Source organism: Glycine soja, chromosome 11, assembly GCF_004193775.1.
Source record: "Glycine soja cultivar W05 chromosome 11, ASM419377v2, whole genome shotgun sequence".
Lineage (NCBI taxonomy): Eukaryota > Viridiplantae > Streptophyta > Magnoliopsida > Fabales > Fabaceae > Glycine > Glycine soja.
Window position 1 is genome coordinate 50765446 of NC_041012.1, and position 25935 is coordinate 50791380.

General features: G+C 34.5%; 5 protein-coding genes across 6 annotated transcripts; 2 read left to right on the forward strand and 3 right to left on the reverse strand.

The window, feature by feature from the left end:
* Positions 1-1460: 1460 nt before the first annotated feature.
* LOC114376311 (E3 ubiquitin-protein ligase RDUF1-like) lies at positions 1461-2894 on the reverse strand. The gene has a single exon (XM_028334387.1). The coding sequence runs from the start codon at positions 2755-2757 to the stop codon at positions 1813-1815; it is 945 nt and encodes a 314-aa protein (XP_028190188.1). The 5' UTR covers positions 2758-2894; the 3' UTR covers positions 1461-1812.
* A 4285-nt stretch (positions 2895-7179) lies between these two features.
* Positions 7180-8201, reverse strand: LOC114376312. Of its 2 annotated transcripts, XM_028334389.1 has the most exons (3): positions 7774-8192; positions 7507-7692; positions 7180-7331 (listed from the first exon to the last, which is right to left on the reverse strand). In XM_028334389.1, the coding sequence occupies exons 1-2, from the start codon at positions 8101-8103 to the stop codon at positions 7522-7524; spliced, it is 501 nt and encodes a 166-aa protein (XP_028190190.1). In that variant the 5' UTR covers positions 8104-8192; the 3' UTR covers positions 7180-7331; positions 7507-7521. The 2 variants fall into 2 exon arrangements, with proteins under 2 accessions (XP_028190190.1, XP_028190189.1); XM_028334388.1 differs by having other exon boundaries at positions 7200-7692; positions 7774-8201.
* A 685-nt stretch (positions 8202-8886) lies between these two features.
* LOC114373741 (curved DNA-binding protein-like) lies at positions 8887-12464 on the forward strand. Its single transcript, XM_028331263.1, has 4 exons — positions 8887-9335; positions 10048-10207; positions 11595-11689; positions 11839-12464. Exons 1-4 carry the CDS (start codon positions 8976-8978, stop codon positions 12064-12066), a joined length of 843 nt encoding a protein of 280 aa, XP_028187064.1. The 5' UTR covers positions 8887-8975; the 3' UTR covers positions 12067-12464.
* Positions 12465-14153: 1689 nt separating this feature from the next.
* LOC114375918 (protein TOC75-3, chloroplastic-like) lies at positions 14154-18629 on the reverse strand. Its single transcript, XM_028333784.1, has 7 exons — positions 17356-18629; positions 16906-17127; positions 16698-16805; positions 16392-16583; positions 16036-16284; positions 14824-15078; positions 14154-14732 (listed from the first exon to the last, which is right to left on the reverse strand). The coding sequence occupies exons 1-7, from the start codon at positions 18502-18504 to the stop codon at positions 14493-14495; spliced, it is 2415 nt and encodes an 804-aa protein (XP_028189585.1). The 5' UTR covers positions 18505-18629; the 3' UTR covers positions 14154-14492.
* A 1387-nt stretch (positions 18630-20016) lies between these two features.
* LOC114374161 lies at positions 20017-22056 on the forward strand. The gene is made up of 4 exons (XM_028331768.1): positions 20017-20114; positions 20412-20690; positions 20992-21759; positions 21873-22056. The coding sequence occupies exons 1-4, from the start codon at positions 20027-20029 to the stop codon at positions 21914-21916; spliced, it is 1179 nt and encodes a 392-aa protein (XP_028187569.1). The 5' UTR covers positions 20017-20026; the 3' UTR covers positions 21917-22056.
* The last annotated feature ends 3879 nt before the right edge of the window (positions 22057-25935 follow it).

The following is a 25935-nucleotide window of genomic DNA, read 5'->3' on the forward strand; positions in this document are numbered from 1 at the left end:
GTTAAAAAAAACAACTTAATTCGTAGTATAAAACAAATAACTCCCTAGCCAAACATTTCACACATGCCTTTATGCATGGAATGTTAGGTAATTGACAAAATCTACCAAAACTAACTCATAACTTGTAACTTTGACTTCAAATATGTGTCACACTTGATCACACAAATAATTTTTCAACACTACAACTTTCATAATAGTCTTGAGTTTGTTTTAATTGCTCATAAAACCTAAAGTTTTTTTTTATATATATATTTCTTCAAAATAATTGGATACTTAATAAAAATCGTAGCTCGAATGGTCCAATTAAGGCAATTGGCACACCTATTCCTCCTTTTATGTATGCTTGAGTTTTGGAAGATATTAGAAGTTAGAACTACTTTCTCCTAACCAAGCTAACTCATTGACAAACACCTTGGGTCCATATATGCATTTCTTTGGTAAAAGAAAAAAAAAATCACATTAGAAGATTCGTTCCCCTCTCGTTATTACCATGTAGCGAATTCAGGATTCCCCTTGGCCGCCCCCATCGACGTTGACTTGGTCCAACGAAGCAGAGGACAACCAATATTTTGCCAGCTTGTCAATATAATACCGGATATTTTTCCTCTTGTTTTTTGGTACATTCAATAAACTATCTTCTAATATTTAAAAGTCAACTAGTTTAGGGTTAGCCTGACAGTTCTATAATATTTAAAATTCAAACGTAATGGCAGTGCTGAAAGATTTGAAGGTTTGAAGTGATCTTCCTTCATGAGTTCATGTAACAAGTTGTTAATATTCCCATTCTAAATGCTTCTCGAATTCAGAGAGGGGAGGAGATATATATGTCAAGCTTTTTTTGTTTAAAAAATAAAATAGATTTATGCTTTGTCGGTCAAAGATGGGAAAGTACTGTTTACCAAAAACAAGGGCAATGTATAGTGATCGAGAAAGCTTCAACTTTAGTTGGCTGAAGGCCTGAGCCAGGCGTGCCAAAATTTAGAATTGACTACTCAGGTTGAAGTGCGAGACAGTTGTCAAATTCAATCCCCAGAGTACGATTAGTGAAAAATGTTTAACCGAGGAGTCCTTTTAGAAAAGTTCAAAAGGCTACAATTGAAAAAATCAAAAGGGCATGCGAGTTAACAAGCCTTTATGGATTCCACAGCACTGCCTAGTGCCAAAGAGTTTAGTTCACCCCACAGCTAGCGGCCATATATTATGTATATCATAGCCAAAGGACTAGAGTGAAGAAAAGGCAAAATAACCTTTATCTTTTGACAACTAGGACCATGATTAGGAGTGAGAAAAAAACAAAAAACAAAAGCTAAGAAAAAAGGAATTCATTCATGATTAAGATGAAACGGATGGTATGCCAAGTGTCATCATCATCATCACCAGCCAAAGAATTGGCTCCAAGAGTAAAATGTATGCCGCGCATATGGGACACAGATTCGGTAATTCCCTTCTGTTCTTCTGAATATGGAATAATGCAACATAATAATCATTAATATATCCTTTCATCATATTGGGAAAACATAGGACATAAAACTAAAAACAATGCTTACAAAGAATTTGCGGCTAAAACATACTATATGAACATTAAACAAATCAAGTAATTAAGCATGTCTTCTTCCCCCAGAACGTATGTTCTGCAGCAAGAACAATCTTTCTCTCGAGTCCCCTTCGGTGATCATTTCTGGAGAAAAACATCTATTGATATAACGCAAATTGCAAAGAGATTTTGAATCTAACTGCCCCTATTTACAATAAGAATCTCAATTCTGAACTGAAATTAAAAAGCTTGTTTTCCAAAAACTAACTCCATCCAAATCAATTTCCCAAAACCCAGGTTCTAGAACTTCTTCTATTGAAGAGTGAAGTTGAAAGGCTACGGCTTCTAGTCAAAGCCCCAATTCTCCCAAACAAATTGCGGAAAATTCTCCCAAATCCACCACCACGACTTTCCCTAACTCTGCCGCTTCCAACCGCCAGAGAGATTCTTCTAGAACCTTCGTTGGAGTTCCCGTCACTCTCCATCTCCGTGTAAACCACCGGCAAGTGGCTCTCTCCGGCGAACCTCCCGACGGCGAATCCCCCACCCGGCAACCTCCATATGGTCAACCCTACAGCCTCCTCCTCGATCTGGCCGGCGACTCTTGTTTCCGGCGCGGTTTGCTCCGACGGCAACTCGTGGCGGCACACCGGACACGAGTTTCGCATCGAAAGCCACGGGAGAATGCAATCGGAGTGGTAGAGATGCTTGCACGGCATCTCACGCGCCAACGCGCCAAGCTCGAAGGCTTCCTTGCACACGGCGCAGATCGTCTCCGACGCGACGTGAGACTCGGTGATTTCCACCGTCGGCATTGACTCTATAGCCGCCTTAGACGCCGGTGGATTCTCAGCCCTCCCGAGGCCGTTGATCTCGATCTGCGAAACCTGCTCCAGCAACCGGTCGAATCCCGATCCAAGCAAGAACTCCGACATGGTGGATGGCAGCGGGCGGAGCCCCTCGCCGTCGAAGCCGTCGTAGTATAACTCAAAGCTGCTCTCCTCGTCCTCTCCCGGTCCGCGGAGCACGATCACCGGGTTGAACGCCGAGTGGTTCCCGGCGTTGCGGCGTCGGCGGCGGAAGCCTTGCCTTGACGATTGGGGGGCGGTGACCTTTTCGACGAAGCCGCCGTGGCAGCGCGGGCAAACGACGTCGTTCTGTTCTTGTATGTGAACGAAGCGCGTGCAGCTGTAGCACCAATAGGAAGTCGTGTCCGAATTCATTTTTGCAACCCAGAAGTTTAGGCTGAGAGAGGATATATGAAATGAAATTTTAATTAGCCATCACTCTATTTAAAAGACTCTGTCAGAGGAACGCGTCTGATGCCTCATGCCTCTGCTGGAAAATACATGCTAATTCATAAATCTGACTCGTGCCATTTGGACTTGGATTAATTACAACTAATTAAATCATAATTATTATTTAGGTGGGCGTCAGATCTCACAAGACCCTGAGTGCCACCAACCTAAGCCAGTCACAAAAAGGATAATTCCAAAATCCTTTTGTAAATATTAAATTTAAGACATTAGATGTAATCTTATTTTAAAAATTACTTATAAATGTAAGATTATTTATGCCAAAATAAAAATAGTAGAGTAATACGAGAGAGCAGAGACGCCAATTTTGATTTTGGTTTTTGCATTTGAAAGAAACAAACATGTGGAGACTGATGATTAATTAGTTTATTACTTTACACGAGACAAACACGCTCGGGGCCAGAATCATGAACTTGATTTAACGATGTACCTTCATTCATGCACACATTTTATTTTTGGGTCTTTTCTTAACACATGGCCACGGCACTATTCATTAACTTTTAAACCACTACTGCACTACACTAATCAATCATGATTTCACTTAATGGGTGTCCGGTGTAGTTGTGGGACAATAAGGACTTGAGTTCGATTAATATAAATAAAAGTATTAATGGGATTAATTTGACGCAATAAATTCAGTTATTCAAATTAAATTTATTTAAATTAACTTAGTTAATTGGTTGATATATTTAACTTTAAATTAAATTTAATTGATTTGGTTCTTAATTTTATATTTTAAATGTAAATGAACTTGATAATTTTTTATATTTATTTTTTTAAACATAAGCATTCTAGACTTTAATTTTAATATTTAGATTTCTTATCTATTTTTCATTTCATTAAAAAAATAATTTAACATTATTTTTTTCTCGTTATGTTTAGTACCAAACTTCTTTATAATATTTAAATAAATGTTAACAAGCTATAATTATAGAAAAATATATATTAATAAAAAATAATGACAATACATGGATTTTATTTAATTGTTCTTTAAAGTAAAATGAAAAGAGTAAAGAATAATGTTTAATAATATGGATTTCAGAATTTGATATAAACAAAAGATAATATTTAGGTAAAAACACTAAAAATATAATAATTTAAATTTTAGTTTAATTTAACGATGAGAATCAAGTCAACCTAATCTCATTTAAACTCTTCATGTTTGAATTTGTTGAAAATTAAATATAGTCCAATTATATCTATTTATTATACCAAATCAATATAATTAAACATGTTTAAATTAAATATATTTATTTTTTAGAGTAAACTAAATATATTTATTAAAAATATAAAACTATTTTAATGTATATTTTAAACAATTTAAAATTCTATATTTAATATTTTTAGAACATGTTCACAGACACAAATAATAATAATACTCTATAAACAATTTGGTGTACACAATTCAATGGAAAATCTTATCTTTATATCACTTTTTAAATTTTAAAATTTAAAATTTTCTTTTAATTTACATTATCTTTTCACTACTTTTATATCATTAATTTTTTTATTCTGTTATTTTTTTATTGACTGTATTTAACTTTTATTTTTTATTATTTAAAAATTTAGAAAGAAAAAAATATCTATCTTCCCTTAATAATAATAATATTGAATTTTTCATTGTCGTTTTCGAATCCGCTACAACATGCATAATTTGAGGTGTTTTCTTTCCTTTTGGTAATAATATTTTATTGATATTTAACCGCCACTAACCCTATGTTTCATTGGAGAAAAAATATGAATAACGAAACTTTTTTTTTTTTTTGGTTAAAGAGAAAAAAAATGACATCTAAAAACAGAATTTAATAATCTTCTTTCTTTCCATTTTTTTTCATTTCAATTTTCAATTTTTTTCCCCTTATTATCTTTCCTTCCTTCCAACTAGCACGAGAATCTTAATTCATTTCCAAAACGTACATACACGTGTTGAGTAATCCATTGACCACTTCAAGACAGGCTTGATTCTAGATCATTGCCTACAAGGGCGAATACAATAATGCCTTTTTAACATATATACATTAAATGAAAAGAATAAGAATTATAAAGGTTATTATATAGGAGTACACCAAAAAAATAAAATCAAAACAAAACAAAACAAAAGTAGGTTATTACATTTACATGTAATTGTAAGCTATTCAACGCTCATTAGTGGACTAAACCCGTGGACTTGGTCACAGGATGTTAAACAGCCACTTTCTTAGATTCCTATTTTACTATTTTGAGCGATATTATCATGGTGATGGTCATTTCCCGGTTCTGCCATATATGTTGGACTCATTGAACTCATAACACTAACACAATTTCAAAATCATACATTCTTAATTCTGAACATTCATTAATCATTAATATATTCTGTAACTATAGATTTTAGTGAATCATCTACCAACAGGCAACACACGCCAAAATGCAATATTTTATTCTTAAATTACTAATTAGACATAAGTTTTAACAATGACATTAAATTAATTATTTATTTACATTAATATAATTTTTTATAACGTACTTAAAATAAGAAATATTAAACCTACTATTGTTTAGTATTTTAAAGTTTTACTTGATGTTAAATTGAGTATTAAATTTTTTGTGATATTATTTTTTGTCTTAGGTTAAAGATCACGATTATCATTTAATTCATTAGGTTAAAAATTAATCTTTGTCGCGATATGTGATTCTCGTTAGTCCAAGAAATTTTTTGCATAAGGTAGAAATCGAACACAAATTCTTTCATTAAATAAAATTTTTCTCTCATAATGCAATAGACATTTCATTCCTTTTGCAATAGACATTTCATTCCTTTGGCTTAAATTTTTTGTGATATGAAGTAAATAACTAAAGTGACATCAAATAATGATTATATATTAGTTTATTATAAATCAAATTAAGAATTATTTTTATGTTTTCAGTATTTAAAAAATTTAATATCACAAATATTTAAAAGAATAAATTAATGCCACATTATTCTTTGAAGGATTAAATTAGTTTTTTGACTTTGATCTAAAAAGTTAAAGCATTAAAGTCTAATTAGTAAACTTAATCGTACATAATATTTTAATGTTACAGTAACCATTTAATAAATAATAATTTATTAAAAAATTAAATTACAATTACCTACCTATACCCCAAATGATTAATTTGTAATATATGTCCTATGTTTGTACAGCTCTCCCGTAAAAAAAACATAAAAATCAATAAAAAAAATGTTGTATAATTTTAGTTAATTCTACTATTCGTTCAATGTTTTTATGTTAGATGTGAATTATAATAGTGGGCTAAATTATAACTTGATATTAATAAGTAAAAATAATACAATAAAAAATAAAAAGTATAAAATAACTTTTTGGAATTAAGAGATAGTTGAAATGAGTCAGCAGAAGTTTGCCTCAAATGTTGTGGATGAGTGTTTGACCTTTGGAGGTCCTTCTGAACGCCAATTACTAGTGATTTGTGAATGAGATGCTTGGTTCCACAGATTTTATTTTTTTCAGGTTTTATTTTTTTACCTATATCTCCACCCTCCATAAACAATAAAAGCTAAAAATCCCCCTTTCTTTGAGACAATTTGGCTTATAAAGAGATATTAGTTGGGCTAAAAGTGATTTGATGATAATGAAATGGGGCTATTTTGCTTGCTTAGTCAAGGCTTGAAAAGCCAATTTTTATCCAAATAGACTTGTAATGATCATCACATGGTGAATAGGAGGTAGGATGAAGTGCAACGATCTATTGGTGAACAAGTGATTATTCTGAAGACTTTAGAATTATATGTCCAATTCAGCTTTAAGTAGGATGTTAGTCTAATTGAGTTATCTCATTTATGCAGGCAATGATGAAAGATCAATTCGGCAACCATGTTAGAAAAGGTGCCGGAGGCTTGTGATGAGCAACAGCGAGAGCTAATTCTTGCACGAATTTGAATGCATTGAAAAAGTACACCTCATCTTGTAGTTGCATACCTTTTTTATCAGCTACATGTAGTTTGCCAACTGGGTCATGTAATTTGTTGCAGAGAAGTCTGAGGCCAGGCTAGTGTGATGGGTAGTGGCCGATTGCAATTTTCTAGTCTAAAGTTTATACACAGAAGAAGAATTTAAGGATTGAATCCATTTAGTCAATGAGATTAAACGAACCAGCCCGACAATTGATAGATCCCTTGAAAGTTTTTTTTGCCATCCAATCATGTAATTATGGCTAACTACAGGCAACAGATAAAACTGATACTCTGATACTGCCAAAAGGACTCAATTATAGTATTTTGTTTTAAATTAATTGAAAATTAAATTTTCGTTTTAGTCCAACTAGATGGAGAAATCTATCTTTTTGTTTAGATAATGGGACAAAAATAAATAGGCTGCATAGAATAAATGTATAGTATAACCAGGAATCGCCCATGGTTCACAATTCAAACAAAAACCCAATAATGAACAATAACGGCAGCGTAGGCATGGCAGTTCCGATAAATTGTGAGGTTCATTCAACATTTCCTGAAATTGTATGTTGCAATGAATTTATAGTCCAACAAGATAAATTACTCGCTTTCCGCCGTTAAAACATGTTTTGTTTTGGAAACTCAAAATCACACTGTGAATGAATGTGAGGACTAAGGAATAGCAACTTGCTAACCACGGAAAAGACAAAAAAAAGAAAAAAAGAAAAGACCTGAAATGGATTATCCTAATCATCGTCGTCTTCAACAACTTTTTGGCCAAATCCTCTAGGACCTGCCCTGGCTCTGCCCACCTTCTTCTTCTTCTTATTCTTATTCTTGCCCTTAGCAGCTTCTTCTTTCTCAAACTTGTCTGTTTCTCTCTTCTGCAGGAAATCTGTCACTGCTAGATAGACAACCTGCAAAACAAACATTTAAGAGTTCAGAACAGCATAAAACTAATATTAAGAGTTAAGTAGGGAGTTGTTTTACAGTTATACCCCAATAGTGATAGCGGATAGGCCAACGAAAGCAATAAAGAAAAGAGCGGATACGACTGTGGCCACCCCTTGATCGGTGGTTTTGTACAATTGCTCCGCAGCATCCACCGCATCTTCGGCAGCAGCAGCAGGAGGAGGAGGAAGAAGAATGGGTCGGAATCTGCTATGTTTTTGAAGTACTGGGTTGTGAAAAAGGATTAACTTTTTGGATGGGGAGGTAAATTGGAGAGATGGAAGAGGGGTAGTAGTTCTAAGAGTAGAAGAAGAAGAAGAAGAAGAAGAGAGGAAGGTTGCAATTCTTGGAGATGAGGATGCAAATGTGGTGGCCATTGCTGCAATGCAATCCTCACCACTGCCTCAGCTTCCAACTACTTTTATTTCTCTGACGTGGCACCGCTTTTCCGGAGTCTGATCTCCCAACAAGATTTTGGATGCACTTCTAATACTATCCCATGTTTATTTAGGCCCATCAATTGTTCCTACCACAAGCCCAATAACATAAAGGTTCATAAGTCATCTCTACCGTACATCTGCAACAAGAATCTCAACATTTTTTTTTTATCACAAAAAAAAAAGTTACTTTAATAGGTAAAGTTGACAAATACCATGCCTCAAAATAAAATGCAAAACCCATGCGATTGGTGTTCACAGAAATTTACTTGAGTGAACAACATTCACACATTATTTTTTAAAAAAATAACACAAGAATAAAATTAACAGATAATCGTTCAAGTTATAACTTATAGAGGATGATAATCTATTCTTATGTTATTATTTTTTTAAATCAAACTATTATTATATTAATCTTTTCCCATACAATTAGGTATTTTCTTCATTCTATAATATGACTTGTAGACTTTTATATAAAATTAATATAATATGCTTGTTTGTGTAAAAGAGATTTTTAGTTTTAAATTATTTTAATTAATACTCTAATTTCTTCGATAAATATTAACTATAATGTGATATTTATAAGTTATTTTTAAAATAATACTTTATTAATTAAAATTATGGATTTTCTGAGAGAGAGAATAAAGTTATTTTTCTTTTGGGGAGGAGAAAAAGAGGTAGTTAACAGCCAATATTTTTTTAAAAAAAAGTTAAACGAAATTTCAATCCAAATTTATGTTTGGGACTTGGGGTGAGAGAGCGATGTTGGTGTTCCGAAGTCTGAACCAGAATCCTACGAATGACATGAAGAGATGAGGGAACAAAGTTTTGGAGATAAGATGCATGGAATAACAACTCTCGCTCTCACTGCAACTGCAAACACAAACACATTCCTTTCTTGTCCTCTAAGATCTCTTCTACCACTTACCCCTCCACCGAATTGTTGCATACCCACTTGTAAATTTAACTATGGAATTCGTTTCAACCATTCTCAGTGGAAGCACCAAAAAACAGAAAGATGGAGCAACAGAAATAGAACGATGGTTGTGAGAGCAAGGCGTAGCGAGTCTCCGTATGAAGTTTTGGGCGTGTCTCCATCCGCAACCGTCGACCAAATAAAAAAGGCCTATCGGAAACTTGCTCTCAAGTATCATCCCGATGTCAATAAAGAGGTAGTTACTATGTTTAACGCTTATTAGTATTATTATTTCTCTCTCAATAGTGTGTGGATTTCTATGGGTCAGTTATCAAAATGTTAAGGTTATTTGACAATTGTTGGTGGGGTTATTCCGTTAGAGTTAAGTTATCGAAAGCAAGTATTTTTACCATGTTATCTGGGGAAAGAAAACATAGATATTGATTATGATTTGGGGGATTTTTTTTATGATTAGGGGGTTTATCCTTTTGTTAGGATTTTAATCGTTTTAAATTGCAGCCAGCCATATTACCCCAATTCTTCTTTATTGTATGTTTCTCTTTGGATTGATTGAGGTCGTGTTTTATTGTTTATCATTGTCTCTGAATCAAAGTTTTTGCAAAATTGTCCCATCAATATTCATTGGTTCTGCAAAATCTAACTAAAACTTTGACTTATCTCCGATGGAAAGGTATAGTACCGGTACTCTTTATCTACAAAAGACACAAATCAGAAACCAGAAAAGAAAAAAACAAATGTAAACTTGATCACGAGGACAAAATTGTAAAAGATTGCTGTATGCACTATGCTGAAAGTGCTTCAATGATGTAACTGTTCTGTTTTGGATTGTGTGTTAGTGATCTCACATTCATTTTTACTATATTTTCCAATTAATGTATGAATAATTAACTATCAGAACATTGGAATCTGTGGTGCTTACTTATGTATTTTAAAGTTTCTTTTCACAGGATAAGGCACAGGAGAAGTTTATGAGGATAAAACATGCATACAATACATTGCTAAATTCTAGATCCCGCAAAAAATATGATTCTGGAAGTCGAGGTTATGATTTTTCTCAAGGAAGCCGAACTAGGAATGTACAAGCTGAAGAAGAGTTTTATGGACTAGGTAAAGATTAATAGCCATTTACAATTCTTGTTTGAATATCTAGCTGCTGAACTTTACTTTTGAATATGTACTTCATTTTTATAATTGCTGTTACACATCTGCAATCTTTTTTTACCTTTTTATTCTTTTAAAAGGAAAAGTATACCACCGAGTTCAATAAACTAAAAATAGCGGAAGGGAGATACTGTCGGGAAGGTGAATGATTAGACTCTGACAAAGAATTATAGGCGAGGATTAGGGAAGAAGGAAAAGAAAAAAGACAGCTCAAAGTACCAAACTGAAATATATTATTGATAGTATTTAATGTTGTGAAGCATACCTTAATCTAATACTCCTATTTATACTATTAGTTAGGTTGATTAGTGATTACTAGTACTATCAGTGCAAGACCTAACAATAAGACTATTTGCTTAAACACATCCAAAAAGAAATTGTAAGATAATTTGAATATATCTTAAATATTCTCTAACAATTGCAAAGTTGTTTTAGTGCTGTTGGCACTCGCCCAAAGAGATCTATCTGCCCTAGATACAGTCCAATTGAAAGATATTGGGAAAACTTTTAGTCTTCATGCATTTTGTGCAGTTAAATATTATCAGGATACATATTTGATCAAGATTATTTTCTGGACTTTTGGATTTTATTTACTTTAACCAAGATACTACTGAGAATTTCCGTATTTTTTTCTGGTTATAAAAGATGCATGCTAGTTAAAACCTTAAGCTGACGGCCCTATATGTTTCCTTTTTGTCCTTGGACACTCTTCTGCTACTAATTCTTCACCTTTAATTGTCTGAGAGATAATATTATATTTTAGGATTCAATATATATATATATATACTGAAATTTTTTTTTTGGTCCTTCATTTTTGCAAATGTGTCAAGTCCTTGTATCACGTAAAAATCATCTCATTTTGGTCCCTTGTATATGGAAATAGAGACCAGTTGACCACACTGACATTTCTATAAATAAGGGGTCCAAACCCAAAATGCCATTATTTTTTTAAGGCCTAAAAGCATGTATTGTCCTATTTGCAAAGACTAAAACATATTTAATCCTTACTTTTTTATGTGCTTCTTGTCCTATCATTTTATAAAGTTAGCTCATTTTTATTTTAATCTTCTTATGGTCCAACATCTTAATGATGCAGGTAATTTTTTGAGGGATGTTCAAATAACAATTGGTAGATATATACTCTCTGGTAGACATCATGTGATCATGTAGCTCATAAGTTTAGCCTGTATTCATTAAAAATTCTGCTGGGCATTGATTATCCCATATAAATTTATCAACAGGGGGAAAGGGATGTATGTCTCTAGTATATTGCAACTTAATTCTGTAATTCCTTACTTTTTAGTGTTTGAGACCTGTTGGTTTTGTTATACAGAGGACTTCTTTAAGGATCTTCAACAAGAATTCAGGAACTGGGAAGCAAACACTGCTTCACAAGGAAAGCCAAAGAGTCTATGGGAGGAATTGGCGGTGAGACTTCCTGCTTACATCTTTATCCGTTTTGATGCTGTACCAGTCCTTTTTCCAACAAAAAAAAATGCATACATGAGCCATCTAGATATATAGTTGCCAACATGACCTAAATGGGGATTCATAATATTTGAAAATTTACCTTTCAGGAAATAGGAGAAGAATTTGTGGAGTTCCTTGAGAAAGAACTCAATATTACTGATCAAAATGATGATTATAAAACGCCTCAGGGAGGCAACACATCGAACTTTCCTGGGACAGAGACACCAAGCAATAGCAGTCAAGGTCAAGCTGGCAAGGGAAGCAGAGGCGTTGAGGATAACCTTGAGGAAATAGAAGCCACTCTGGCTCAGTTGAAAAAGGAACTAGGCTTATAGCATAAAAGGATTAGAGGTTCCTCCATTTGGTTGAGAGAAAAAGCCACAGAATTCATTGCCTCTCATTCTTGGCACGAGACATGGCCTTTAATTATGTGAAGGCATATCTCTTGGTGGCCATTGGGAACCAAAGTCACCAAATTGACTGTGTAACACCAGGGATTCAACTGTTTTATTTATTTGTCTTCGGTGTTAGTTGGGTGAGTAGAGGAAATATAACAACACTAAAACTTAAATCATGGATGTATTTGGTGAGATGAAAGCAAGAGAAATGTAAATGGATTATAATTTATTTGATTTGTAAAACATTTTATGCGGAACTCGAATATGCAACATTGACAAATTATTTGGATTTCTGAGAGCATTTACAAACAAATATAAAGGGTCCACTTCGTGAATTCTGAATTTCCATTTACCTTGCCCCATTTTTTATTTTTATTTTTGCCATCTATAGGAAGCTTTCTGATACAAATCTTTCATAATGTGATTATAAACTATGATCTTACAAGTTTATACTATTAAACTAGATATTTATCCGCACATTACGTGGATGCTTAAGTATTTTCCTTTTAATATTATAATTATTAAACTTTGTTTTGGTTAAAATTATCTTAAACTAGATATGCATGGCAGAGTTAGATCGCCAGAAGTTGAAGCCATCTCTTATCAAGCCATTTCTTGGGCAGTTGAACTAGGGTTCGAAAATATAACTTTTGAGACAGATTGTAGATTTCTTGGGCAGTAGTAGATTTCTTTTCAAAACCTTCCTGTAGTTCTTCAGATCTCAATGTTATTCTCTCCAAGTGCAGAGCCAAATTATCATAGCTCAATGGTGAGTTTTATTAGGAGACAAGCTAATTTTGTAGTTCATATTCTTGCTAGGAAAGCAAGTTGTTTTGCTAGTGACCAAGTTTTTAATTATGTTCTAAATTGTATTTTTCAGGTAATTATCAATGATATGATATGATTTTTTTTCTCTCGAAAAAAAAAACCAACGTAACATGTAAAATAAAATTTCATTATAATGATAATTTTAAGGCATTTTTGTCCCTAATTTTTTAATTTTTGATGAATTTTATCGTAACTTTTAAGAGACTTGTGGATTTTATCTTCTATTATTTTGCTTCTAATATAATTATATTTTATATCCTAACTTTTTTAATTTTTTGTAAATTTTAAACCCAATTTTTATTTTTTGATAAATTTTATCCCTAATTTTTGTGTTTATTAATGGATAAATGGTTGGAATAAAATTTGTAAGTTTCTTATAAATTTAAAATAAAATGTATCAAATTAAAAAGTTTGAGATAAAATTTGCCAAAAATAAAAAAAATTGAAGGTAAAAAGTACCATTAAGCCTAATTTTAATATATATATATATATATATATATATATATATATATATATAATACTTTAATCTCTTTAATTTTATCTAACTTTACTATGCATTTTTTTACCTCTATTTTGGATGGATACAAATAGACAGTAAAAAAATCTAATTTTAATGGTCGACAATTAGGAGAGAAAAAATGTCATTAACATTTATTCACTGAGTAATTGAAGCACCGTAATGTATATAAGATAAAATAGACAATAATACATTAAAAGAAAGATAAATGATTAATTAAATGAAATGTGACTAAATTCCAAAAAGATGAAAAGAAATTAATTAAGACATGACCCAATTGAGAAAATACTAATGTGATAAGATGTATATCGAACTACTAGTTGAAATGTTGTCCACTACAACTTACCCTCAGCTTTTATAAATAGATTATAAATAACGATCAACTTATACCATTAAATATATTTTGATACTAATGTGCAGAACATAGATGGGATGAGAATATTAGGTTGAATGTATAAACATACTTGATAAGACTAGAAATGAATCGATTACATAAAATAAATAAAAAAATGTTAGAATAGCACCTATGTTAAAATTTCATCTTTAAATAGTTCGGACATTCGTGAAGATTTGTGAACTCCCCAACAAAGACGGTAGATCAGATAGGTTTAGTTTTACCACTAAAAATAAAGGAGATAAAGAAAATATAGAGAAGATTAAGAATATTTAAGACGTCATATAATTTATAACATTATGATGTCTTTTAACCTCTAATAATTTGACAATCATATTTAACAAAAAAAAATATTAAAAAGATTATATGGATCCATTTGTTCTCATGAACTGTGCAATGATCACTAGCCGCAAAGATAAACTAAATCCATTTCATAACAGAAATCAAGATTATCTACCATCTTAATATTTCCAAAGAACCCTCTACCAATTTTACGGGAAACAAACAAAAACACCACCAAGTCTGCTAGTCTAGCACATGTAATTTTTAAGCATCTATAATCCCCTCCCCCAACCAAAAGAAGAAACCCCAGTGAACAATATACTAATGTCACTAATTTGCACTTCAAAACCTCTCTCCGAAACGGAAAAACAATGCACCAGTTCCTGAGTTGTGATCAACAGCGTATTCTGCTCTCACTAAACCGAGCTTGACACCAAGACCGTAGGATGAACCATGACCCATTCGTCTGTAGACTTCTGTAGGATTACCTTTGACACCCTTTGAACTCCCTAGATCATTGCCATGTTCAGCAAATGCATACACATGCGTACCTTTAACAGGTATCCTTAACTCAGCTGCAAGCTGTAGAAAGAAATCGACGGTTAAACTTAATCCCCACGTAATGGACAGATATAGATTATAAGAATTAACTAAACTAAAATCTCATTCCTACCTCAAGGATATTTCTGGCTGCTCCTATCTCACCCATGTTGTAGCCCCTTACAGAATAGGGACCCCCAAGAGTAAAAGCATCATAGCTGGGGAGATCACCTACACAACCACCATAGTGGCCATGGAGGACAAGCACCGGTGGAGGTGGTTTACCAGCCCCTTCCTCCACTGCCATCAGCTGAATAAATCGTGTCAGAGTTAGTTGGTGGCGGTTAAAGATCGGGAACTGGCTGCCAATGCCAAGGCCTTGGTCTACCTGCAGTTTGCATATGTTAACAATGCATTATCAGAAAAAAGACATAGCATATTCTAAGAACAGAAATTCAGAAAACACCAATATCTTGGTGGCACTGCAAGTTAGACCTTGCAGGCTTGCCCTAAGAGGTGTGGCTGAAAATGTGTTATGGATGGAACTAAATGGTATTTGATTTATCAATGTATCCAATACCATATATGAGGAGATAAGGATTGGTTGTTGGTTAAAATGAATGTTTTCACAGCAGAAGAAGAATGATACCCTGATAACTCTAGCCATGGTATCATCCTCTAAAAAGGATTGCATTAATTATCATCAAAAGATTAGCTACACTTAAAATAAAAATTGGAACGTCCTTCACCCATCCCTGCTATCTTAATTGCAAGGCTTTTATATGCCACCTCCATGAAGAATCATAACATAAGTTCAGTCATTCCCAGCAAGACAAATTTTCTTGAGGGTCAATGGAAAACAATACTACCAGACACATTACAAATACTAAATTTAGTGAAATCCACTTCGTACCCCATTGCCCAGAGGCTCTTCGCTATGCGAAGGTATGGGGGAGGGATGTTGTACGCAGCCTTACCCTTGCATATGCAAAGAGGCTGTTTCCGGATTCGAACCCATGACCAACAAGTCACCAAGGCACAACTTTACCGCTGCACCAGGGCTCGCCCTCACTAAATTTAGTGAAATCAATCAAAGAAAAACATAAAAACCATCAAAGTAATATATAGTAATAATTTAATAGTTGGATCAATAAAAATCATGTTCCAAACAAACTCATTGAAGATGTAAGAATTGGTGTCATTTTAGTGGTATAAGTTGATCCCTTCCCAATAATATATATGAGAATCATTTTTTCAGTGTTTCCAAAAATCACAAAACTGATAGGAAGGTGTAATGCTTCCACATGTACAACTTCAAAGGCACTGAGTGTAGAATGAGAGTCACCTGGAACATATTTCTGTCTCCAACAACAGTTCCATTCACAAAACGGGTGTTATCTCGTGTAATATTTGCCTGTAAAAATGCCATGTGATCAATGCCAGTACCACTGAGGGTGGTTGGAGGTCCATCAGCACTAATTCCTCCACTAGGTAATACTCTTTGACCATTTGCACAGATATGACTACTTTCATCACGCGTTGTTATCTCTTCCATTACAAGTCCATATGTGAATTTACTCTGACGTGTGAAATTCTGCATGGCACTCAAGGCAAAAAAAAAAAATTAATTGAAAAAATACCACTAGCCCAATGGCCAACTCAAGGTTCATATATTTAACTTAAAAAGAACTGTGAAACTACCTCTGTAATATTAGCTTTAACACCAGTACGATCAACCCATATTGGAGGCACTTCATCCACGCCTGGCCCCCCAGTGAATACTGGACTCAGTTTTCGGCTATTGAAGCAGCTTACACGGAGAGTACGGTTGCGTGAATAGTACACCCCATCCAGATATGGGTGTACATACTCTAGCTTAAATGCAAGATCATCCTGAGGCAGAACCAAAGGGAGACATGTTGTGATACCAATGCCAAAATTACAAGACATAAAACTATTTGTAGAATCAAATGAAGGAACTCCAGGAACTAGCTCAAGGGTACCTACCTGAGGATTCAAGAAGTTGCTAGTTGTAATAGAACCATTAATAGATCTATTCAGCCCTTGCAGATTCCGATGTTCAAAACTAACAGTGCCACCAGGCTGGAGCGAAGCCTACAAAAAGTCAAATAGAAAGTAAACAAATTAATTGGGTGGGCCAAAAATTCCTCGGTTGTTAAAGAGAATTGATATTCAATTTGACAGAAATAAATACCAGAGTGGGATGCCCTCCACGTCCAGGGACAATACTCCACTCAGTACTGACTTCAGCCGACTTCTGTTCTAACTCCTTTAGCTTAATTTCAACAATTATACCTCCTTCATTAGTCTCATCAGGGCGCGGATTGACCTCAATATTTGAAAACAAAGCAAGGGAGTTCACATTTCTTAAAGCTTGCTTCCCTGCTTCAATATTGAAAGTGTAACCTGAGCGCAGCTGTTAATCCAATACAAACATCCATCAAGTTAGTATCACAAACCAATGAACAAGTAAAACACATTAAAAAAAAAAAAACAGAAAGTATAATCACGGAAAACAAACCCCAATATCCAACACAAAATGTAATAATGTAAACTAGCTCCTAATCATACTAAACACATCAATTGCACATATAACAAACATTCATAACCAACCCAAAAAATGTATATATATCTATATATATACCTGCCGGGGAAGCTCTCTTTGAATGACAGGGACTTGGGTGTTCCCTTCAACAACATTACCAAGCTTATCCTGGAACTGAATATCCAATTGTGTGATATCCCCTTCAACAACCTCACAAACAACCTCCTTGGTGTTGAGGTTCCCGAAATTAACGACCTGAGCGCAGGCATAGCCTTCATCATGATACCATTTCTGCACTCGGTCCCGAATCCTCTGCAACAGCCTAGCACTGACCATGCCATGTCTCTTGAGCATGTCCAGGATCTCATTGTGCACGTAGCGCGGCAAGAGGCAGGGTCTCGCCCTCTCGATTCTCCTCTTGTACTCCCTCTCCTGACTCAAATAGTACTCCAGCCTCTCCTTATCGGTCATATCAGCATCCATTTCAACGGGTTTTGTTTGTTGCATCAACCCTACATTGATGCAACGAAATCCATCAGCAGATTGCCACGTGCTCTCGCTGAAGGAAATGGTAACCCCAATTGAGCCGTCTGGGTTTGTTTTTCCTTCCAAATCAACCTTCTCGAACATTCCAGAAGTCGCAAGAGTCTCCAACTCCTTCTGGAGCTGGGCTTTGGTGTAAACCCCGCCCGGCCGAAGAGAAACCATCTCGAAGAACGAATCCTCGGTGCCAACTTTTGTCTTCCTGTTCCGATCGAAGAAGGAGATGTCCGAAACCTTGTACTTCTTGAAGCCACTCATTTTGTTCAACTGGACAACGATGTTGGCGGGTAGACCGTGTGAATCCCACTCCTGAGGCTGGTTTTCGTCGGCGACCGCGGCGAACATTCTGGACCAGAACCCTCCATTTCCGCCGCCGCCGCCTCCTCCATGGCCGCCGAACCACCCATCATCTCCTCCTCCGCCGCCGCCGCCGCCACCGGTGTTACCGCCTCCGCCGAGTTTGGTGAGGGGGTTAGGGAAGAAGGGGGAGAGAGGGGTGCATTGCAAGAGGATGGAGGCGGCGGAGGAGATGGCGATGGCTTTGAAGAGCGGCGGAGTGTGAGAGGAAGAAGGGTTTGAGAGTGAATCGTTGTTGTTGGAAGAAGGGAGAAGGGAGCATTTGAGGGGAGGGGGTCGAGAGGGTTTTCTCTGGCGAGAGGGTAGCACGGCGCTGCCAATGTTGTTGGGGGCAGCGAAGGATGCCATGGTTGACGGAGCCAGATTGATGGATAAGAGTGAGTGAGGAGGGTTTTTGGTGGGTTTGGTTTTTGATGGATTCAGAAATCAGAATAATATAAATACTAATGCCCATCAATCACAAAGCTCGACCTGAAAAACCCAAGTTACTACAGGATACATCTATTCCTCTTTTAAGAATAATAAATCATCAATTTACTCTCTCAAATTATATCTCCTTACACTAGTAAGTTCCTAAACCTTCTGTCAAAACAAAAATATTCCTAAACCTAAAAAAAATCAAATAAGTGTCTCAATTTTTTTAAAACTATATATATAGATTATTAACATGTCATCATGAATTTAATTTATTGTTCTTGCCCTTATAAAAAAATATGTGTTGAAAGGAGTCAATTCCTTACTTTATTTTTTTGTATTTTGGGGCTTCAGAAAAGACCTTTTTATTTTAGTAGATTAGACCCAGTTTCTAAATCCTAAAAGAATAAAAAATAATAAAACTCTTGTCACTTTTATTTTTCTAATGGCAAGTTATTCTACCTTAAGTTTTCTTCTACTTTTTTCTGTGTTTTGATGTTCCCATGAGGAGCTAAATCCCTTTTTCCAATCTAAGGTTCATTAATGCATAATTTTCATGGCTATGGGGTATAAATATTTTTAATTATTTTCTTCCTAATTTTTAAATATTTATATTTCTACAGTTCTTCACACCATGTACTACTACTTCATTAATTTTGCAAAGGTTTGAAGGAGACAACTTACGAAAGGTAGTTTATGTTCTCACCACCATGAAGCCTTAAGAGAGAGAAAAAAAAAAGACTAAAATAACAAAAAGGTGAAAATGGGAGAATAATGACTGCATATGTGTTGGACACATTCTTAGTGGACTTAATGATGCACTTTTTATTTTCATCAAGACTCAACTTCTGGAAAGGAACAATGAGAGAAATAAAGGCAAGATACATGCAAGAATGGCACAAGTAAAAAGTAACTGTTGATGAAAAATCTATCATGGAACAAATACTTTAAATTATTGAACATATTTTGGACAACTTCAAACAACATAACATGCATATAGATGAAATTATCATTGTCTCCTCAACCATAGAAAAAGTATTACATTTTCATGGAGACTTTAAAGCGTGCTCTTTTTTTTTTTCCCCCTCATACATAAATAATTATACTTATTTAGTTTTTTAATTGTTACTAGTATATTTTAAGGTGTTTCAATTTTCTCATGCTGGCCTGGTCAACTTACTATATCAGGTAAGTGCTTATTTGTGAGGTTCAGTAATAAGAAAAGTTGTTAGTCTGCACGTGTAAAAAATGAGCCCTCAAGTATGTTTCCATAGTATGTTAGCCTCTAGAATATTTCACAGTGCAAGAACTCCGGAACCAATTGCTTTACAACGGTTCATTTTGGGTTAAACTCTGCCTATTATTTACTAACCACAGAGAGAAGAAATATAAAACCAGAGTCATTTTAAAAAGCAGAGGCAAATTGCAATACAGGGAAGGGAACTAGTCATTGAAAATGCCTCTGCCTGCAGAACGCACGTACAGATATGTTGACACTTCAAGAAGTCCTACCGCCATCATTAGCGTGGAACAATTCCTTCGAGGTAAATTATTTGTCAACACTCAACAATAATAGTATATCAAGACTTTAGACAAAGCTTAACTATGTCAAGGAAAAATGAGATATCCAAAAAAGAAAAAACTTAAGGGAAAGATGCAGATGTTTGATTATATGGTATGAATGTGCAGAGGAAAATCATTGAGTGATGATATTGGACACTTTTACATATCATATACTCCCTCAAATACTTATTATTGTTTTCTCTCTAGATGTCAATTAGCACCCAGGTGTCTAATTAAGGATTGTTTTCCAAAATCATATTCTATGTTCCTGTTTGCAGCTACACCAGGAGGGGAGTCTTGTAGGAAGTCACCAACCTACTCTCCCACCTCGTCTTCCCCTTCCTCTCCTTACTTTGAGAAGTTGAAGAACCAAGACCCAGAAGAAGACCATGGCCTCTATCAGAAGAAATCAGTCCTCACCAAAGTAAAGGAGAGGGCCAGGAAATTCCGCTACAGCCTCAGCAAGAGAAGAATGGATGACGACAACGTCACACCCTCTTGGGGTGTTAGCTTAGAAGAGGATGAGGAAGAAGACCCTGAATACCTTGGAGCTCCAAGTAATTAATTAATACACATATATCATTCAAGGCCTTTGCCTTGGGAAATTATTATATGGTCATAATGGTCCTATCTAATGTCCACATGACATGTTACTACAATTTTTAATCTACCCAAAAGAGTTAATAAGGTGTCACATGCAGATTGGCCATAACATATAATAGTTCAGAACATATATATATAGAACAATTTCTCCTTGACCCTTAGTTTATATTATTCATTAGAACTTGTTCTTTCTTCTCTACTTTTTCATCTTTTTATGTACATAACAACTCTTGTGTGGACATTATTACATTTCAGTGTATGAATCAGAGCTGGCACCTGAGGAATACAAAGAATATGCAAGGCAACATCCAAGAGCAAATCCAGTAATCTCTGAGAAGCATGTTTTGCACAACGCTGTCAAATTAGGAGCGGAGCAGGATCAACAGAAGTCACGTGGTGCTGTCAGTGCCAGGTTCACGACAACAACTCCAAACATGACATCTGAAACCACAGCTCAGAAACTGACACCTGTCTATGTTGGAGTGTCAAATGCAGCTAATGCTATATCCTCCAAAATTCAAGCTGTTTCTAGTTCCACAACTGCTCCTGCAGCCAACGACATGTCCTCACATACCTCATCACTTCCATCATCTTCAATGCAAAATTCATCATCCGCTTCCCTGAGTGGGAAGAATACATCTTGCCAAAAGAGTGCTTCTCTCAGAGATAATTTGATGAACCAGTGTGAACAAGGTGATAGAGCCCGAAATGTGCCTACAATGCAAAAATCATCATCCTTATCTGCTTCGATGACTGAGAATAAGAATATTACAAGCCTAATGAGTGCTTCAGTTAAAGATTATTCAATGAACAAGTCTGAGCCAAGGGATGATGCAAAAACTGTGTCTCAGCCTCAGGTGATGATATCTGAAGCAACGAGTCCTAAGAGAACTTCTAGTAATGCAGGTGTGATGGACAAGGTGAGAGGAGCTGTGAATTCATTGCTGGGGAATGAGGAACCATCACAACAATATGGAGTCAAAACTCCTACTACACGCACTTCGTCACAGCAAACTCAACAAGGTAAAGCACTCTCATTATGATATCTGTTTGGTACTATCATCTTTTTTTTTTCATGTAAACTATTTTGTGCTACAGAATAAACTTAATTCATGTGATCGTTCCACATTTTGCAGTTGATCAGGAAGAGAACCGTAGGAGAATTCTACAGGAAAATTGAAAATCCTCCAGAGATGTCCTTTATAAACTTTTGTATATGACTACATGTATCGAATATGTACTTTCTTTTTTGCCATTTGGTGTATGTATCCAATAATTAGACTGGAAATCATTTCCAATGTTTTGTAAAATTCAATTTGTATGGAATAAACTGTGTACCATGATTATCCCCAAAAAATGTGTGCAGTTTGCATTTTCGATAATTAATACAGAAGGATTTCGTTAGAAAAGACATTATTGTCGCCATATAATAGGTTATTCTTAAATGGCAGTGTAAAAAACTTACACAATAGATATATTATTTACTGTTATGTAGTTGTGTTTATAACTTGTGTGAAATATTATAATCATTGGGATTTAACTTCAATTTAAACAAAACAGGATAACTCTCTTCAATTTCATTTTGAATTTTGGCGTAGTTATGCAAATAAATGAAACAAATCATGTCTTCATGTTTTGAAAATATATCTCACTTTGTTATTGGTTATGCGTATATCAGCTGTTGAACTAGCAATTTGTTCCCAAATTATTTGCAACAAATCCCGATTTTCTATTCCACATATTATATGTCTCGTTTCCTTTTTTTAATATAATTTGTTCACATGTTTGCAAATAGTATATAACCCCAAAAGGATGTGAAACAAACATTTTTCATTGGTAATAGTTTACGTGTTCGATAACCAGTCTGTAATACTTTGTTAATGAATAACTTATAATTGAATCATCAGTTCATCACTAATTGTTTAAATGCCACTCTGAGATATACACAAGGTGACAAGACTCACCGAAGGCTATTATAGTACAACAGGATCGCAGGGTAAATATATATAGTTGAAGTTGCCACTTGAACTTATAGTGAAGCAAATAGTCATTAGCCACAAAAGGAACTAAAGGAGGATTATCTGATGCAAAAAGCTCCCCAAAAATTAAGTCAAGTCAGTGCCGTCTATAATCTCAAAGGAAGTTGCCTAAAATTATATATAAAAGAATATACGAAAATCAAGAATCCAAAACTTTGATAATGAGAATAAAATGGCAATTAATAGCATTTGAATCCAAGTCACTAAGTATAATTGGTTTTTTTATTTTTTATAATAATAAGTATAATTGCTACTAGACAGTAGTTCAATACTAAATCAGAAGACTTTTCTAAGTAACAGAGCTTCTGCTCCCATCTTTTCTGTAAGCACTAAGCAGAACCTACGGTGTTCGTTATAAGTTTCTCCATTCAAGCGTAAGTATAATGATCGCCTGTATAAGATAATCCAATCCAGTATTTCAAGTCATTGATTATTTCTATAAGATGTTATTATAGCTTTTTTTAAGGTAAGTAAATTTATATGTAAGAAAAGGTAAAAGAGTTACTATAAGAAAGAATACAGCATCCCTTTAAATTTAGGGTGAACAATTTAAAGATAAGTTTTTCATACAATAATGTTTATATAGTTTATATCTAAATTTTGATTTCTATGTATATCATATGAAGTCCAAGGTAAATCTAAAAGAAATAAGTTTAATATCTTTTAGCAACTTAATTATACATGTTGACAATGCATGTACGTACACATAGGCGAAAATGTCTTGATTTAGCTTAATAAGACAGCTAAATTATTAGCAGCAGTAGTTACCCGAAAACGTTTACAACTATTTAACAATTACTGTGATGTTTCTAAATATGGATCGTCCAGAACAAGGAGCTTATCTACGACTGAAAGAGTAGAGAGAGAGAGACGTGAATATGCATGACACACACGCATGCACACGCACGAGTTCCCATATTTCCCGGGAGATGAGAAAACATTGAACGAGAAACTAAAAAACAAAAGGTTTGAACGCGGGAATAAAGGGAAATGTGGTTCTACAAAAGCTACAAGCCATCCAAACGTAGTCTCATTTAGTTGTTAAGTTACGTTGCGGGCGATGACCGCTAAGGAAGGAAAGTCAATTAGTTCACCACCTTCTCTGTCTTCTCTTCTCCCCCATTCCTTTTAAAATCGATCTCTGCAAAACATGATTATTATCTATCTACCCAACAAGCTGATTAAGAGGGAAGAACACATATATAGAGTTTAATTAATTATTGATGGAAATGGAAGACAAAGCGAACATGATGATCATAAAGAGGAGTAGTAGAGGGAGAGGATGCCCTACAAGGCTACAGAAGCATGCACCGGCTTCTCTTGACACTGATAAGGTTCTTGTTGATCGTCCTTCAAACCCTTTTGGGGAGGCTTCAAGGGCAATACCATTGTTATCTCCACTCGTTCTTTCTCCACAGCCAACTTATGCAGACATTACTATTCAAGTTGGAACATCAGAGAAGAATGAGAGTGCTGCATGTGCATCATCCTCCACTCCGAGTCCAACCACAGGCTGGGAACATCCAGCTATCATTTCATTTCCCGAGCCATCATCTACTTTGTGTAGTTTCTTCCAAAAGCAATGCGTATTTCTGAACCATGCCCGGTGAAACAAATTCGATCACCTCACTGTTATTAATAAAAACGTCTTGTGTTGCGGTGTGGGGGTTTCAAAAGGAGGAAGGGTAACGCCTGCAGTGCACTTCCCCGTCCTTCGCCTTTAGGGAACTAATTACAACGTTGTTTAGAAATGTTAAAAGGTTCGATTACAGATGTAATCTTTCTATTCAAATGTTTATACAGTGAACTCCATTTAATTCCAATACAGTAATCTTTCAATTCAAGTGTTTTCTTATTTTGTAATTTAATTTGTTGCTGTAAAGAAAAACCAAAACTACATGTATTTGCAATGTCAACGTGTTTTTCTATTAATTTTCACAAGACTTCTTTTTCTCTTCCTATATAATATTACTCGTTTTTCTTTTTTCCGGTTTCTCTTATCATAAAAACTATTGCGAAAAGTTTATATAAAAATTACTGTTTTATAATCCTTGCAATATTAAACCTTTTTTTTTTTTTTGTACTCTTGTTGGTTTCCATTATATAGTAGTGTAAGCATCTCCATGAGCTGGCCTAAGCAAAAACATTGGAAAATTGTTGATTTATGTGTTTTTGTTCTTTTAAATCCACTGCCGTATAAATTATGTGAATCTTGACTGTACAAGTTTGATTGACTACACAATAAGACAGTGGCTATTTTTTATTTTTTTTAGAAGAATAAATAGTCTGTTCCAATATTTCAAAATGGCATCACTAAATTAGATACGAAGAATCCTGCAAATCATGTTTTAAACAAATCCTGTCCATTTAACATAGTCACTGCCAACTGCAACTAGAAAGAGATAAAATAAAACGGATTTATCAAGTATTGAAATAGTAACAAACAATAACTAGACTTGAAAAAATACATTCTGCTACGGTTAAGGATGTTGTTAATTTTTTAGGAAAAAATATGTAAAAAAAGTCAAGAGAAATGCTAATAGGACATTGTCTAATACATTCTTATTTATTAAATAAATTTATGTGGAACTTATTTCAAAATAAAGGATAAACTAACAATTTTATTTGTAGAAATCGAAAACAGTTATCAAGAAATTTATCAAAAATGGGTATCAAAGGATAAACTAACAGTTTAGTAAAACTTGGGAAAAATTCAACCCATAAAAAAGAGCAACAGAAAATCCATTACTACCATTTATCAACAAATCATTAAAAATATTGCAATTACTTTTATAATAAGATGAGCTAGTGAATCAAAATAAAAATATATATTTTAGTAGGGCGAACTTGCTTATCCCAAAGGGCAATGGTCAAATTAATGGCAGTCGATAGACAATAGGGTTCTCATCCTCAACTCAGAAGCCGACATGATGTACGGTATCAAGCACATAACATCCTTCTTATACATAGAAAACCACTTAAGATCAGTTATTAATGCGGAAGAGCATATATATGACAACGTTGTCGAAAACATATTTTTGAATATCCCGAACTTCAAGAGTTCAGCACGCAAACGTTATCAAACTGTTTCTTTTAATTTAATAAGAAAAAAAAAACATCATCCTGTTTTTTAATGTCAAAAAGTTACGCGAGGCCTAAC

Excerpts from the sequence above, each read along its gene's own strand:
- LOC114375918 (XM_028333784.1), bottom strand. The coding sequence starts at position 18,504 with ATGGCATCCTTCGCTGCCCCCAACAACATTGGCAGCGCCGTGCTACCC. Across the intron at positions 17,128-17,355 it reads AAAGAGAGCTTCCCCGGCAG|CTGCGCTCAGGTTACACTTT; the intron begins GTATATATATAG and ends TTGGATTAACAG. Across the intron at positions 15,079-16,035 it reads GAGACAGAAATATGTTCCAG|GTAGACCAAGGCCTTGGCAT; the intron begins GTGACTCTCATT and ends TGCAAACTGCAG.
- LOC114374161 (XM_028331768.1), top strand. The coding sequence starts at position 20,027 with ATGCCTCTGCCTGCAGAACGCACGTACAGATATGTTGACACTTCAAGA. Across the intron at positions 20,691-20,991 it reads TGAATACCTTGGAGCTCCAA|TGTATGAATCAGAGCTGGCA; the intron begins GTAATTAATTAA and ends ATTACATTTCAG. Across the intron at positions 21,760-21,872 it reads GTCACAGCAAACTCAACAAG|TTGATCAGGAAGAGAACCGT; the intron begins GTAAAGCACTCT and ends CACATTTTGCAG.
- LOC114376311 (XM_028334387.1), bottom strand. The coding sequence starts at position 2,757 with ATGAATTCGGACACGACTTCCTATTGGTGCTACAGCTGCACGCGCTTC.
- LOC114376312 (XM_028334389.1), bottom strand. The coding sequence starts at position 8,103 with ATGGCCACCACATTTGCATCCTCATCTCCAAGAATTGCAACCTTCCTC. Across the intron at positions 7,693-7,773 it reads TATCCGCTATCACTATTGGG|GTTGTCTATCTAGCAGTGAC; the intron begins GTATAACTGTAA and ends TTTGTTTTGCAG.
- LOC114373741 (XM_028331263.1), top strand. The coding sequence starts at position 8,976 with ATGAGGGAACAAAGTTTTGGAGATAAGATGCATGGAATAACAACTCTC. Across the intron at positions 9,336-10,047 it reads ATCCCGATGTCAATAAAGAG|GATAAGGCACAGGAGAAGTT; the intron begins GTAGTTACTATG and ends TTCTTTTCACAG. Across the intron at positions 10,208-11,594 it reads AGAAGAGTTTTATGGACTAG|AGGACTTCTTTAAGGATCTT; the intron begins GTAAAGATTAAT and ends TTTGTTATACAG.